At 40.0% G+C, this 13,912-nt stretch overlaps 1 protein-coding gene across 7 annotated transcripts in view; it reads left to right on the forward strand.

Moving 5' to 3' along the window:
• Window positions 1-13,912, forward strand: part of ITPR1 (inositol 1,4,5-trisphosphate receptor type 1) — a 326,193-nt gene that overhangs the window by 117,749 nt on the left and 194,532 nt on the right. For all 7 annotated transcript variants that reach the window (XM_045051892.1, XM_023249983.2, XM_011280170.3 and 4 more), the window contains exons 5-7: window positions 219-334; window positions 9,669-9,755; window positions 11,996-12,154. In XM_045051892.1, the coding sequence (XP_044907827.1) occupies window positions 219-334; window positions 9,669-9,755; window positions 11,996-12,154 (362 nt within the window). The remainder of the gene's footprint in view (window positions 1-218; window positions 335-9,668; window positions 9,756-11,995; window positions 12,155-13,912) is intronic.

The following is a 13,912-nucleotide window of genomic DNA, read 5'->3' on the forward strand; positions in this document are numbered from 1 at the left end:
ATTGACTTAATTTCTAGAAGCCTCAGTTTCCTCATTGGCACCACCATTGTGGTGGTGAGGATTAAAGGTCAAAGGAGAGGTTCCCAAAAGGATCTTGTAACTTGTCATTTATACTTACATATAATCTGTAATGCCTTGTATGAATAAAAGGGCAAAGCTTTTTCATACGTTGAATGCATATACTTCCTCAAAAACATTTTTGTTTGTTTCACTTCTAGATTGCCTCTTTAAGCTATGTCCCATGAATCGCTACTCTGCCCAGAAGCAGTTCTGGAAAGCTGCCAAGCCAGGGGCCAACAGTACAACCGATGCAGTGCTGCTCAACAAACTGCACGTATGTATTGCGAGGGGTCTCTCCATGAGGAGGGTCTTTGGAGTGGCCACTGGGTAGTGTCTGAGCGAAATGGGTTAGCGTTACAACCCCTCAGCTCTAGGTACTGGCTTTCATATGAGCTTTGTGAAAGGGATAAAGGGGAGCTTGACCCTCAGGAGAGAAATATCATAGTCAGCCTGAGATATCTTGAGAGTTACTCTCTGCTTAGCCATTCCACTTCTCAGATGACTGGCTATAGTACTGGTTATGAGCGTAAGTTCTGGAAGCAAATTCTGGCTGCATCACTCACTAAATGCTGATCTTGGGGACGTTAATTAGCTATTTGGTGCCATTCCCTGCTTATAAAAAGGGAATGGTAATATCCACACCAGGAGACTCTTGTGAAATGAAATCAAACATGAAATGAAACATAAAAGGTACATGAACAGTGCCTGGAATGTAGTAAGTGCTTAATAAATTTTAGCTATTACCATTGTATTGATCCTGACTATTATCTTGGCATATAAGAGAGAAGTGTATTCCACTGTTAATGTGCTGTGTGACCATAAGCAAGTTTTTGAGCCTCTCTGCGCATGTTTATCCATCTGTAAAACGATGACATAGTTTTTTTATTGTCTAGTATCTAGATGACCTAATTCTTCTGTGAGGCTAATTTGTGTGGAACTACTTGGAGGTGTTTAGAAGAAGGACATGACATATATCCAATGTAGTGGTATTAAAATTGCAACGCATTTTCTATCCCAGGATTTTCCTGCTTTGTTTTTCTCAGTGTTGTTTATCATGATCTTTCTAATTTATCAGCTGGCTACCGCCACTAGTATGTAAACTACCTGAGGACACAGATTTGTATCAGGTTTGCTCATTGCTGTATCCTTCGTGCCTACAATATGTAGTAGGCACTCAAATATTTACCAACAGAATGAAAAAAAAAAGGTCTTTATTGAGACTTAGTGATAACAGTTGAAGACATAGAGTATCTATGAGCACCATGGAACTTGCCAGGTCATGTCTCACACTGGGTCTCCCGGACTAACATATGACAGAGTCACCACCAGCTGCATTTGGTAAGGGAAGGGACATGTGGAGGACCGTCTTTATTCAGTGATACTATATTAAGTGGGTGTTAGGTACTCTAGGTATGCTGAAAAGACCTGGTTCCCAGCCTCGGCGAGCTTGTTGTACCCTGTGAGAGCACGCAGGCAGTCACTCCTGTTGCACTTAAAATGAAATCGAGACTTTATGCCTGCTGGACCGTGCTTTCTCCTTTGAGGCTTCTGAACTACACTCATTATGCTCCACTGGCTTTATTTCACTTTATTGTTTTGAGCACCACAGACTCTTACAGATTTTTTTTTAAGTTTATGTATTTATTTTGAGAGAAGAGAAAGGGAGAGAGAGAAAATCTCAAGCAGGGTCCACACTGTCAGTGCAGAGCATGATGCGGGGCTCAGACAGAAAAACCGTGAGATCATCATCTGAGCCAAAATCACAAGTCAGATGCTCCAACAACTTTGCTACTTTTGTGCTTTCTGTTTATTCTTAGAACATTCTTCCCCTGACTCTTCCTAAGTTAAGACCTTTGTCTCCTTCATATCTCTGTTTTAAGTGTTACCTCAGTGAGGCCTCTCCTCACTTCCTTATCTAAGTGATGCCCTGCTTGCTTTCCTGTCTTCGGATTTTTCTCAGCACTCTTCCCTGTCTTACTCATTAGAATGACAGCTCCACGAGATGAGGAACAATGGCTGGCTTGATCACCACTGTATCCCCAGTGCTTAGAATAGTGTCTGGTATGTAGTAGGTGCTCAAGAAATACTTGCTGAATAAATGAGCACTGTGCTAGGTGATGGTAATGAAACTGTGATAGTATCTGAACGCTTTGGGAGCTCAATAGCTAATCAAGAACAAAGAGGTGGTGACAAGGCACCATGGCAAGTACTCTTACAGGGTGAACCTAAAAGCCCCCAGGAGGTTGTGGAAACACTTAGAAGGGGCACCCAAATCCATCTTTGTGAATAAGCACTAGCGATATGGTAGTCAGGGAGGGCCTCCCGGAGGAGGAAATGATGAGTCTCAATGTGAGGCATCTGTGGGAGTCAGAGAGTAGGAGAAGAAGAAAGAGCACAAAGAGATTGTTGTGAATACTTCAGGAATTGCATCATTATTTTCATGGTTTCAGGGCCGACGTTCTCAACCTCAGCAGACTGATTGCTCCCTCTTAAGAGAAAATATTATGTAATTTTATGAACAGGAAGTAACATTCATAAATAATGCAACCTCTGAAGATACCAGTGTTTTTTTTAACGTGTATTTTTGAGAGCGCATGCACGCGCGTGTGCGAGAGAGAGGGGAGGTGGGAGTGGCACGGGAGGGGCAGCGCAAGAGGGAGACAAAGAATCTGAAGCAGGCTCCAGGCTCTGAACTGTCAGCACAGAGCCTGATGTGGGGCTGGAACCCATGGACCATGAGATCATGACCTGAACCGAAGTTGGACGCATAACCAAGCCACCCAGACACCCCTGAAGATACCAGTTTTTTAAAAAAGGAGAAATAACAGGAAAGTAATAAATATTATAATGGTGTGCTCTGGTAAATTAATGCTCAGGCACGATTATTCTAGTGGATTTAAGGAAATAAATGCTCTCACCTATTTGTATAAACTCTATGCATGAGGCAGCCAAAGATGGTGACTCAGGTAGGTGTGTAGTGCTGGCCACCAGAAAGCATGTTTTTCGTAATGTGATTTTCCAAAATGGTCAGCAGCCCTTGGCAGTGTTAGGAAGAGTGCAAAGTGTACTCGTCCTGTTATTAAATAGGACTTGCATTTTGCTTAAATGTATTAATGGTAGTAATTAGACCATATAAAACTGTACTTTGTGTTGATCTGTAAAGGGGAGTTAGGGGCTAGACTCAGAAATTGCAGATCACCTTTTAACCCATGGGAATGTCAACCAGACATAACATTGTACGGGATGAATGAGACTTTACCATGCATTTCAGGGCACCCAGCATTCCTAGCTCCTGTCCACTCGACATCAGTAGTGCCCCCCACTGCCCCTCACCACTGTGATGACCCAGGGGCCTCCTAAAGTCTGTATCTGGGACTGTGGAATCCAGTTGAATGGGTTTGTTAAATCTTTCACGTCTCTAATGTGAGCTATTTAGTGCTTATGCCTGTGGGGTTATCTTGCAAGAAGTGCATCTTCTGTTGTCCCGCCTTTCTTTTTCTGGAAGGAAAATCATTCTGTTCAATGAGATCTTATTAGGACATCTCAAAACCTTCCTTCTCCTATGCTTTTTACAGCAGGGGTTGTAAATTAAGATTTCTCTTGATCATGCAGGAAACATAATCAACCAGAATAAAGGGAACTTGGTGGGCCTGGTTGCTAAGTGGAGTGTGCGTGTGTGTGGGTCCACAGGGGGCAGATACACTCCCCTGCTGTTGCTGTGTGGGAAGGTGGGCTCAGAGCTGCTGCCACATCTTCTGCTTTCTCAAGAGAAGCTACAAATTCATGCTTTATGTCTATTATCTCAGTTTTTTAAAAATGTCAGCAACTAATTCAATTATAGTTTAAAGCATGCATTCAGCACAATAATGTCTCAAGCTGAGTGGGGTTCTTTAGTCAGCTGTTTGCAACCTGTGATATGTATTATGTTTCCTTTCAATGGAAATTCTGTGCAGTGCTCCTTCCCATGAATGAACTGTGAAAAAAAAACTGCACATTACGTTTGAGAAAACGTAATCCTCAAGGTGAGCAAGAACTCTGAACTCCTTATTTGAAAAAAAAACACAATTATTTGTTTCATGCTGTTGATTCTTTATATTTTTTAAAAGGAAACCAATACTTTTTCCTGATTTGGGATTCCTGATGTGGCTTGGGTGTTGACTTTGTGCATCTCCTACTTTTATTGCTTATTTGGACCTCCCCACCCCCACCTCCACCCCAACCCCCACCCAGTGTCTGAAAGTCATGTACGTGTCTTAGTTCAGTCATTAAAAATGTTGTATTTTGGGTAGCCACTTGCCTTTGGGGGTTAATGGCCAGTCTCCATTGAGTTTTCATTTTTATTTTTGTCAACTACTGTGCAGTACCCCAATCAAAGGTCAGATTATTTTAAATTAATGCCATTTAAGGAATTAGTTGTCTAGACCACTTGACTTCCCTTTGACTAGGATAAGCCACATAGAAACAGCATTCTGAAGGAGAATGACATCTAGTGGCTGGATACTGTGTGTTCATTCCCTTTACAGCACTAACTGGATTCTAACTTGTCTGCTCATGATTTCTCAAAAGTCTCTTGGCACAAGGAGCTTCTCCTATCTGCACATCATATAATGTGCTCTACAGGCCTTGACTACTGTTTGCTGACAGCATTTTGACTGACGTTGTTTTGGTTCTGAAAAACAGTCAATTACATTAAGTCATAGTTTGGGCAAGCTAGGAAGAACCGGAAGAGTGACCCATCTCCTGTCTTCAGAAGCCTGAGTCTTGTATTGCTTGTTTTCAGAAGCCTTAATTCCTTATCTTCCTTGTCTTATTACATGGTTCAGGGATTTTTGACCTTAAATAACCTCTCCCCACTGTTCCTGTGACCTTTCTGTAGTAATTGAATAATGGTTTGTCTGTTTGTGAAATAAAGTAACAGGTGGCTATGATAGGGGTGACCTTGATGTTGCTTAGGGAGCATGGTAGTATCCGTGATGAACCATGGAGATAGAGGCCATAGCATTAAGTGTGATTTCTTCCTCGGAACAAAACAGTCCTCAACCTAGTGTGTTAGGGAAAAGAGCAAACAGGTATTTAAATAATTAGGTTTTAAACATTGAAAAAGAACACATTTAAGATGGCTTTTTAAAAAACCCAGGCCATTTGTCCCAGAGATACAATGAAGAGGTTTTTGAAGAAATAACATACGTGAGTGTTAAAGACAAATAATTCTAAAATATACATGAGTAAGAAAAGGGGAGAAAATAATGTAATCCCTAAATCTTAATCCTCAACTATAATGTTGGTTTTTATTTGGTGTGTCCCCCCATCCACCCCCTATTATATTCCTGTATTTCTACATTTGGAACTATCAATGGGAACATACTGTATTCTCCTTCTTTAACTTGGTTTTATTCATTTAATATGTTATGAATAAGAATCTTTGACCTTCATTGTAATGATTACATGGTTCCTCCATTGTACTCCAGTACTTTAATTCTAGATAGTCAATCCTTGTGCGGTGTGTTGTATTCAGAATTCTGAGTTTTTACATTGTCAAAACTAGTTGTTAGGGACTGATGTCTGTGCAAGGTTATCTTTTAAGGAGAAACTTCTGGAAATGGAATTGGTAAATCAAAGTTGAACCCATTGAAAAACTTTCTGAGCGACATTGCCAGGTTATCCTTTAGATACATTTATTAGTTTACCATCTTACGGTGTGGGCCATTTCTTAGAATTTATTTAAAGGATTTAACAGACAAAATTTCACTCTGTGCAAGGGTGAAGCAACCTTAATCAGTGGGCCCAGGTATAGTTAGTACCTTACTATCTTTGTAGCAATCTGTGCCTTACCTATTGAACCTAAAAATCATGAAGGTTATTTTTGTCTAAAACTCTAATTTGGCTTTGTGGAAGGAGTTAGCTAAGGACTGATGGGTGAACTCGAATGAATACATTTGGTATTTTACGTATTTAGCAAAAAGTAATATAAATTGGACACTTTTCTCCTTAAACAAAGAGTGCTTATAGAAAAAGTAAATTTTTTGAATGGTCCATAAGGTTAATGCATTGGTTCATTTAATACTTACCTAGGCTTGGTTATCATTAAATCTTTTAAACAGAATTAGAGATGTGACTTTGGGTATTTTAAGTGAGGTTCTTAGGTATTTATTTTCCAATATAATTTTCTAATTTTACTTTTTATATATTTTTAGACAAATGCCCTTGAATCTGTGAAAGTGGTGGTATTTAATTGATTTTTCATATGGAAAAATGCCTTCTTCATGACTAACTTGATGCTTGTTTTTAGATGTGCCATCAAACACTGAGTTACCACTTTTGTACTCCATCTAGGCATAGGTAGGAACTTAGTATTTTAGATTGGTGCTACTTAAACTGAGGCCACTGGAAATTAAAAGTAAGAGGAATGCCCATGAGAATTTTCTCTCCTAAACAGTAATCTTTACATCATTTTAAATCCAAGAAACACGGCTTTGTGATTTACTAAAGATGAAAACTTACTGTGGGGTTTTGAGTAGACAAAAACTATGTTGGAAAATGTTAAATTTTATTTTACTGAAGGTATTGATTTTTCCCACTTTGACATTTTTTTCTTGAATTTCTTGTCCATATTAGCTGAGACAACTACTTAGCAGAAAGAACAAATGTCTCTCTAAAAAGTATAAACCTTCCTTCCAAGTGGATTCAGTGCAATATTGTGTTTGGGAAACTACCTGCTAAACCTATGGATACTGTAGAGATCTCTGGAAGGGTGCCGCACAGGCATGAAACTAAGCAGAACAGAAGGTGGGAGGAAATGAAGGGAGGATGTGGATGCAGGGGAAGGGAGAGCTGAGAATGGTGCTGAAGGAGTTTGGATGCCTAGGATTACCATCTCATCCACACGGGTATTATTTCTGGATGTGTCTTGAACCCAGTGGATTTTATCATTGTGTAACTGAGAAGAGCAGGCTGGTAACTAATTCTAGCAGAGAGAGGGAAGGTAGGAAGCCTCTGAATGGACCATTGTTGTACGGGGTTGAAACAGATGTGAGAAACTTAAAGTGATTTACACTGATACAGGCAGATCATTCTCTCCTGCAACACGGGTTTCTTTTTGGTTTACAATTGCTTTCTGCAGCTTATTTTTGTCAAAAGACATACTTAGCTAAAAATACCTACATTCAAGGTAGAGGTGGAGCAGACGCTGAATTTGAAGGAAATGGAAAGATCCTTCACCCAGCCAACTTACTTCACCAGTTGAAATTCTCATTGTTAGAACATTTCTTAACTTTAGAAACTTACGTATAATAATGATGGTTAGAATTTATTGAGTTTATTTTCTCTAATCTTCACATCTGCCCAGAAAGACTTGCTTTTGTCCCCATTTTGTGAATAAGAATATTGAACAAGAAGGCTTGGTGAGATGAAGTAACCTGGCCAACATGATAAAGCTAGTATGTGTGGGACCAAGCCCAAGCCCAGAAGGGTCCTATGAAAATGCAGACTGTTCCTTGGGAAAGAGGCCCTTTAACTCATTGGCATCTGGCCTCAAGGAAAGGGAAACTCCAGGAAGAGAACAATGGAAAGTGTTCTGAAATCTACAACTGGTCACCAGGGTTTTATTACCCATCAGATACTGAATTTGTTCCTTCTTAATGTACTTCTGTTTGACCGAGTCTAGGTTTGGGGGAAAAGGCTGCGATCAACAGTTTCTTTGTTGCCTAGGGCAAAACTAGTTCGCCTTCAACATGGTTATAATATGATAACAGTGCTTTCTCCGTTGTACAAATAAATGAAAAAAATATTCACGTTGATGGCCCTGGCAGACTATTCAGGAACCCTCTCTTCAGCTTTACCTGGTTCTCTATTATGCCATATTTGGACTGGTAATGTCTCCCGGTCCCGTTTGTAACTACAGATTTGTAGTTAATCCAAATGTGGGTTTGAGAATTACCTCTGCTTAGTAGCTTTGTGATTTTTAAAAATATCCAATATTATTTTATAATTGTTTTAAATTGAAGGGTAATTAGCATGCAATGTTACATTACTTCAGGTGTACAACATCATGATTTGACAAGTCCGTATGTTATGCCCACTGTAAGTGTAGCTACCATCTGTCCCCTTACTATACTATTACACTATCGATGATTATATTCCCTGAGTTGTGCCCTTCATCCCCATGACTTACTCATTCCGTAACTGGAGGCCTCTACTTCCCAGTCCTCTTTGTTCACTTTGTCTACCCCTCAGCCTCTCCCTTCTGGCTACTACCACTTTGTTGCCCTTATTGATGGGTCTCTTTGTGCTTTTTTTGTTGAGGTTCACCCTCAACACCCCAGGTTCACCCATGTTGCCACAAATAGCGGGATCTCATTCTTTGTAATGGCTGAGGAATACTCCATTGTGTGTATGTGTGCTTCTGTGTGCACTTACACTGCAATATAGATGTGTGATTTTTATTTTATATTTATTTTTTAAAAATGTTGTTTATTTATTTTGAAAGATACAGAGACAGCGTGAGTGGAGGAGGGGCAGAGAGAGAGGGAGACGGAAAATCCCAAGCAGGTTCTGCGCTGCCAGTACAGAGCCCAACACAGGGCCCCAACTCTGGAAACAATGAAATCATGACCTGAGCTGAAACCAAGTGTCGTAATAAGCTTAACCAACTGAGCCACCCAGGCGTCCCAAATTTCAAGTGTACACAGAAGTAAACAGTATAACAAATCCCTTTTGTACCCATTATCCAGCTGTGTAGTGTTGAATAAACCCTTTAATCGTGGAACCTGTTTTCTCTTCTTTAAAATGGGGATAATGATGGGGTGCCTGTGTGGCTCAGTCAGTTGAGCATCTGACTTGGGCTCAGATCATGATCTCGTGTTTGGTGTGTTTAAGCCCCACATCAGGGTTGCTGCTGTCATCCCAGAGCCCACTTCAGATCCTCTGTCCCTCTCTCTCTGCCCCTCCCTGCTTGCGCTTTCTCAAAAATAAATAAAACATTAAAAAAAGTTTTTAAATGGGAATAATCCCTCAGGAAGCTACTATGAAAATTAAATTATAATAATGTCTAACAATAATAACTCCATAAATGCTGCAATGACCAGACGTAATGGTACGTGATTCCTCTGAGGTGTAGGTGCTCTTTTTATCCTCATTTTATGAAAGTAGAAACTGAGGATCATGAATATTAAATAATGCATTCCAGGACACAGATCCAGAAATCACCCAAAACCAGCATTTAAATTTAGTTTTATTTTTCTGCGAAACCTTAAAAGAGGATTTTTACAAATCATAAAAAGGCTATGTAAATTCTCTCCCACCCCTACCCTATTTTTTTCAAAAATATATAAGCTTTTGACGTAGTCTTAACCTAAGCAGATGTCAGTGAATTCCTGAAAGAAAAAAAAATACATTTTAAAAAAGCAAAAAAGGCCAACAAAACAAGGGCATAGGGGGTTGGCCTCTTGAACCCCTTGGTCATTTTGCATAGCCTCAGGGCATATTTATGTACAGTATTTGCTTGTATTTGTGGTTCTCGTATAAAACCGGCAACATTGGTTTTGCATCATTGAGGAGAAATATAAGCCATTGTTTCCTGTTTGTGACCAGTCTCCTTTCTCCGTGTGTAGCATGCTGCAGACTTGGAAAAGAAGCAGAATGAGACAGAAAACAGGAAATTGCTTGGGACTGTAATCCAGTATGGCAACGTGATCCAGGTAGGTCATGGCTGCTCTTCTCCTCTGGAGCATTACAGAGAACAAAACTGAAAAAACAAGCACGTGAGATCGGGTTTGGACAAGGTTCCAACTCCATGGAGACAGACTGTTGCAAAAGGTCTAGTGTTTGTTCTTATATGGTGGTCTCTTGGGCTTGCTTTTGAGTTGGCCTTCTGTCAGTGCGGGAACCCACTACTCTGCCCCATAGTTGGTGATTTAAGTTCTATGCAGATATTTTAAGTGGGTATTTCCCCACCTGGAAACCAGCCTGGCCACTGCACTTCTGTTTCACATGCCTTCCTTGAAGGTTCTTCCTATTGGTGAAAATTGGATTCCCTGTAACTTTTATCTGTTGGTTCAAGAGCTGGTCATAGGGGTAATAAGAGCAATTCTGGGCCTTCAGGTAGAATATTTGGTGAATAGGTCCCAAGTCTTGTCTCACAGGTTCGTAAGGTTTACTTGTTTATCCCTTGTGCCTTTAGAGTTGGTGTGGGGATAAAACACAGTCTAGGAAAGAGCTACTGAGGGCTTTGCTAAGAAAATCTTTCTGGGTCTGTCCTTGCAGAAAATAGTGTGTGAAGATATCCAGGGCCAAATGTAGCCTTTTTCTGTTTATCTAGTTGCCAGCTAGTTTTGACAAAGGGTAATAGTTACTAACTTTTGAGGACCTGACCCATTTCGTTATCTTGCTTCATTATTTCCCGCTCTGAAAGATTTTACTTAACATTTAAACCTTCTGGTTACAAAGGTATTCTTTCCCATTGTTATTTCTATTAGAGAGCAGTGATAAACTGGAGCATGGGAAAACTAGAATTGCCACATGGGTAACAGCAAAGTTTTATGTTTAAATGGGTTATTATTATTTGGTCTTCTGGAATAGTAAAGTGGCTTTCAAATCCTGCCAGTCCCGCTCTGCCTCCCTTTCAAATTCTATCTGGCTGAGAAAGGACACAGGGCCAGGTGGGCCCAGAGTTCAGTATCTGCTTTATCGCTGGGCCAGGCCAATGCGTTCACAGTCAGAGCGAAGAATTCCATGATGTGGTAAGATGAGAGAATATGGCTTGAACTAAAGATGACAGATGGGGACAGGAGCTCAGAATGTAAGCCCTTAAGTGCATTCCAATTCAGATTTTGTGAGATTTATAGCAAGAAATGGAATGTCTCAGTTTGCTTACCAGCAAAATGGGAATAATAATGGTATTTGTTTCCAAGAATAACTGAGAGGTACCTGTCACAAAGTAAGCTTTGAATACATTTTAGCTGATGTTATTTATTATGCCTTCTTCAAAGCCTGGATCTTGGGATCCATCTCTAGATAATGTCAGTTTATAAACCAAGTGAGTTCAGCACCTGGACAGGTGTGTGGAGGAGCAGGGGCCACTCACCAGAGTAACAATGAAGATGTCAAGAGGGTATCACCTTCCCCTGTGTATCATGGCCGGGCTCACAAATCAGACAAGTTACTCCTTCACCCCAACAATGCTGGTAGAAGAATGTAGACTATCTACGCGTATTCTAGACACTGTATGTATTGACATAGGAAAAAAAGATATTGGCAGTTGGCAGTGAAGTTCCCTGCCAGTCTTAATATTTTTTCAGGATTTGGCAGTCTTTTATTCACCCTTCCTTTTCTCTTACAGCCTGTTAAGCCAGGAAGCATTAATCAACGCTTCTTGATGTAGACCTACTCTGAGACAAGTTGTTTCCCATTAATTGGGAACCCTTAATTATAACCCTTAATTCTAAAGAATTAAGTGCTTAGCAATTCAAAGTGGAAATTTATAGCAGCCATGTTCTTCCACATGAAATGACTACCCCTTACAGGGTGTTCACTTAAACTATTTCTTGTGCTCAGAGGTGCCTTTCCTTAGCTCCATATTAGGGTCAGGGATATTCAGATAGCAGTTCCTCAGCTCCTTTACATGGAATTAGATGTTAACAGATGGCAGAGTGGTTTACCTTGCTGATGGTGCGCTTGACCTGAGCAACATCCATCTTGTCCAGGGCCATGTTGAGGGGAAAAAACAAAATATTTCTTCTTCCCTCAACTTCTTCTCCTTTTGCTCTTTGTTGTTTTCTAATTACTCTCTGCCTCAGGCAGTTAGTTTTATGGCTCTGTAACTTCACAGTTAGCTCAGGGGTGGAAGGAATGTTTGATACATATTTATCTGACTGAGAGAGAAATCCTAGAGATTCAGAGATATGCTTGCACTCACCTTATTCTCTTGGTGGGTTTTCAGCTCCTGCATTTGAAAAGTAATAAATACCTAACTGTGAATAAGAGGCTTCCAGCGCTCCTGGAGAAGAATGCCATGAGAGTGACTTTGGACGAAGCTGGAAATGAAGGGTCCTGGTTTTATATTCAGCCATTCTACAAACTGCGATCCATCGGAGACAGTGTAAGTGTGAAGTCCCAGCCTGGGGAGTGCCCATGTCATGCCTCAAACCGTAATTGTATATAAAAGTCAACTAGGAGAATTTGTACTTGGAACCAGAGACTTATCCTGTCTGAAGAGAGGGGAATCACTATGGAAACCAGTGTTTGGGAAAACAGGGAAATTTGGAGAGAAGTGTGACCTAAATACAGTAGCTATGTTTTTCCTACGGAGTTTCTGAGAAAAAAAAAAAAAAAAGAAATTGTATGAATAGCCCATCACTTCAGTAACTTCACGAAAACAGATTTCATATATTAATGTCCTGGGCAGTGTTCCTGTCATTTTAGATCTGTAGTGGAATAGAAATGCCTCTCTATTTTGGAAATAAAGTTAGTAAAGAAGGAGGAAAGAAAATAAGGAGATACAGCAGGGAAAGAGAATGGATTTTAGGATTGTCTTCACTTGTTTCTTTGTCGATAAGCCTGTAGGCTCTCCATCCCATTTCAGTGACTGCACTTGGTCCTGAGCTGGCTCCTCTCCTAACAGATCATTAGGATATAAAGCCACTGAAATACTTCTTCATGTGACTTAGAACAGTTCTGCTATTTGTCAGCTACATTAGCACGTCATTATGTGGGCATAGAGTTGACAATGAGTGTGTTTAAATGCCATCAGGCTGCATTTCTGACCTTGTTAAAGATTCCAAAATAGTAATTTTTTTTTTTTTTTACCAGAATGAAATGTGCCCTTAAACAGCTAGAAATCTCTTTAAAATGCTCATTTAGCCTTAACCTAAAACTGGATTTTGCTATTTTCAGTACTGCCATTTAAGCTTACAAGCTTTGGACAGCATGTGTGTTAGTTTATATATTGGTGGGTGTATTACGTTATATACGTCATACCAGAAGCATACAGAAGCACTCTATTCCTTCCCAGTTATAGTAAATATTGATCCTCAGCTGAGAATAGAAGAACTAATCCAGTAAAGCTTAGTGTTCACCAAAAGTTTTGGCTTTTTTTTGAGGTACTTATATATAGTTGGAATTAGGGAAAATTTAATTGTATATACTCCCCAAACGTATCAAACTGATAATAAATGAGTTTTACCTCTTGGAAACCATCGTTTCTGTTCTCCTACCTTCTACCCTCGTAATAAAAGACAAATGTGCTTTGTCCTGAATTTCAGCAAGTCCTTAGCTTTCTTATCCTGCAAACATACCTGTTTAGCTGTGCCTTCGTTGAGAGGATAAGATGAACTTGAGCAGTTGGTTATCCTTTTTAGGACAGTGTTTTACAGACAACAAGTGTTGATCCATTCGTGGGCCACGAGATCAGTTTAGTGGCTTGTGACTCTCATTTTAGTAAGTGGAATAGAATAGATAGTATCAAGCTGTCCTAAACATAATGAGGTAAGTATTGTTTTAGGGAGGGAACTTCTGTTTCAGGTAAATATAAACGTGTATATCTATATATGTACACATACACCCACATATGTGCACATAAATAGGTATGACTGGAATATAATGGAGAAGTATTTCTTAATGTGACTTTGCCCCCAAAAAAGTATGAAAGTCATTGCTTTAGATCTATAAAATTACAGCTTTATTGTTTCAGAGATAGACTTCCTTCAGACAGTATTCTGCTTCTACTCCAAATATTTAGTTAGGGCTTATTTATATGTATCTGTTAACATAGGGAAAAGGGGATATTGACAGCCGGAAGTGGCGTCTTATGCTGGTTGTAGCGTTTCTCCAGGGATTGGACAGGTGCTATCGGACTTCT

Source organism: Felis catus, chromosome A2 (genome assembly GCF_018350175.1).
Source record: "Felis catus isolate Fca126 chromosome A2, F.catus_Fca126_mat1.0, whole genome shotgun sequence".
Lineage (NCBI taxonomy): Eukaryota > Metazoa > Chordata > Mammalia > Carnivora > Felidae > Felis > Felis catus.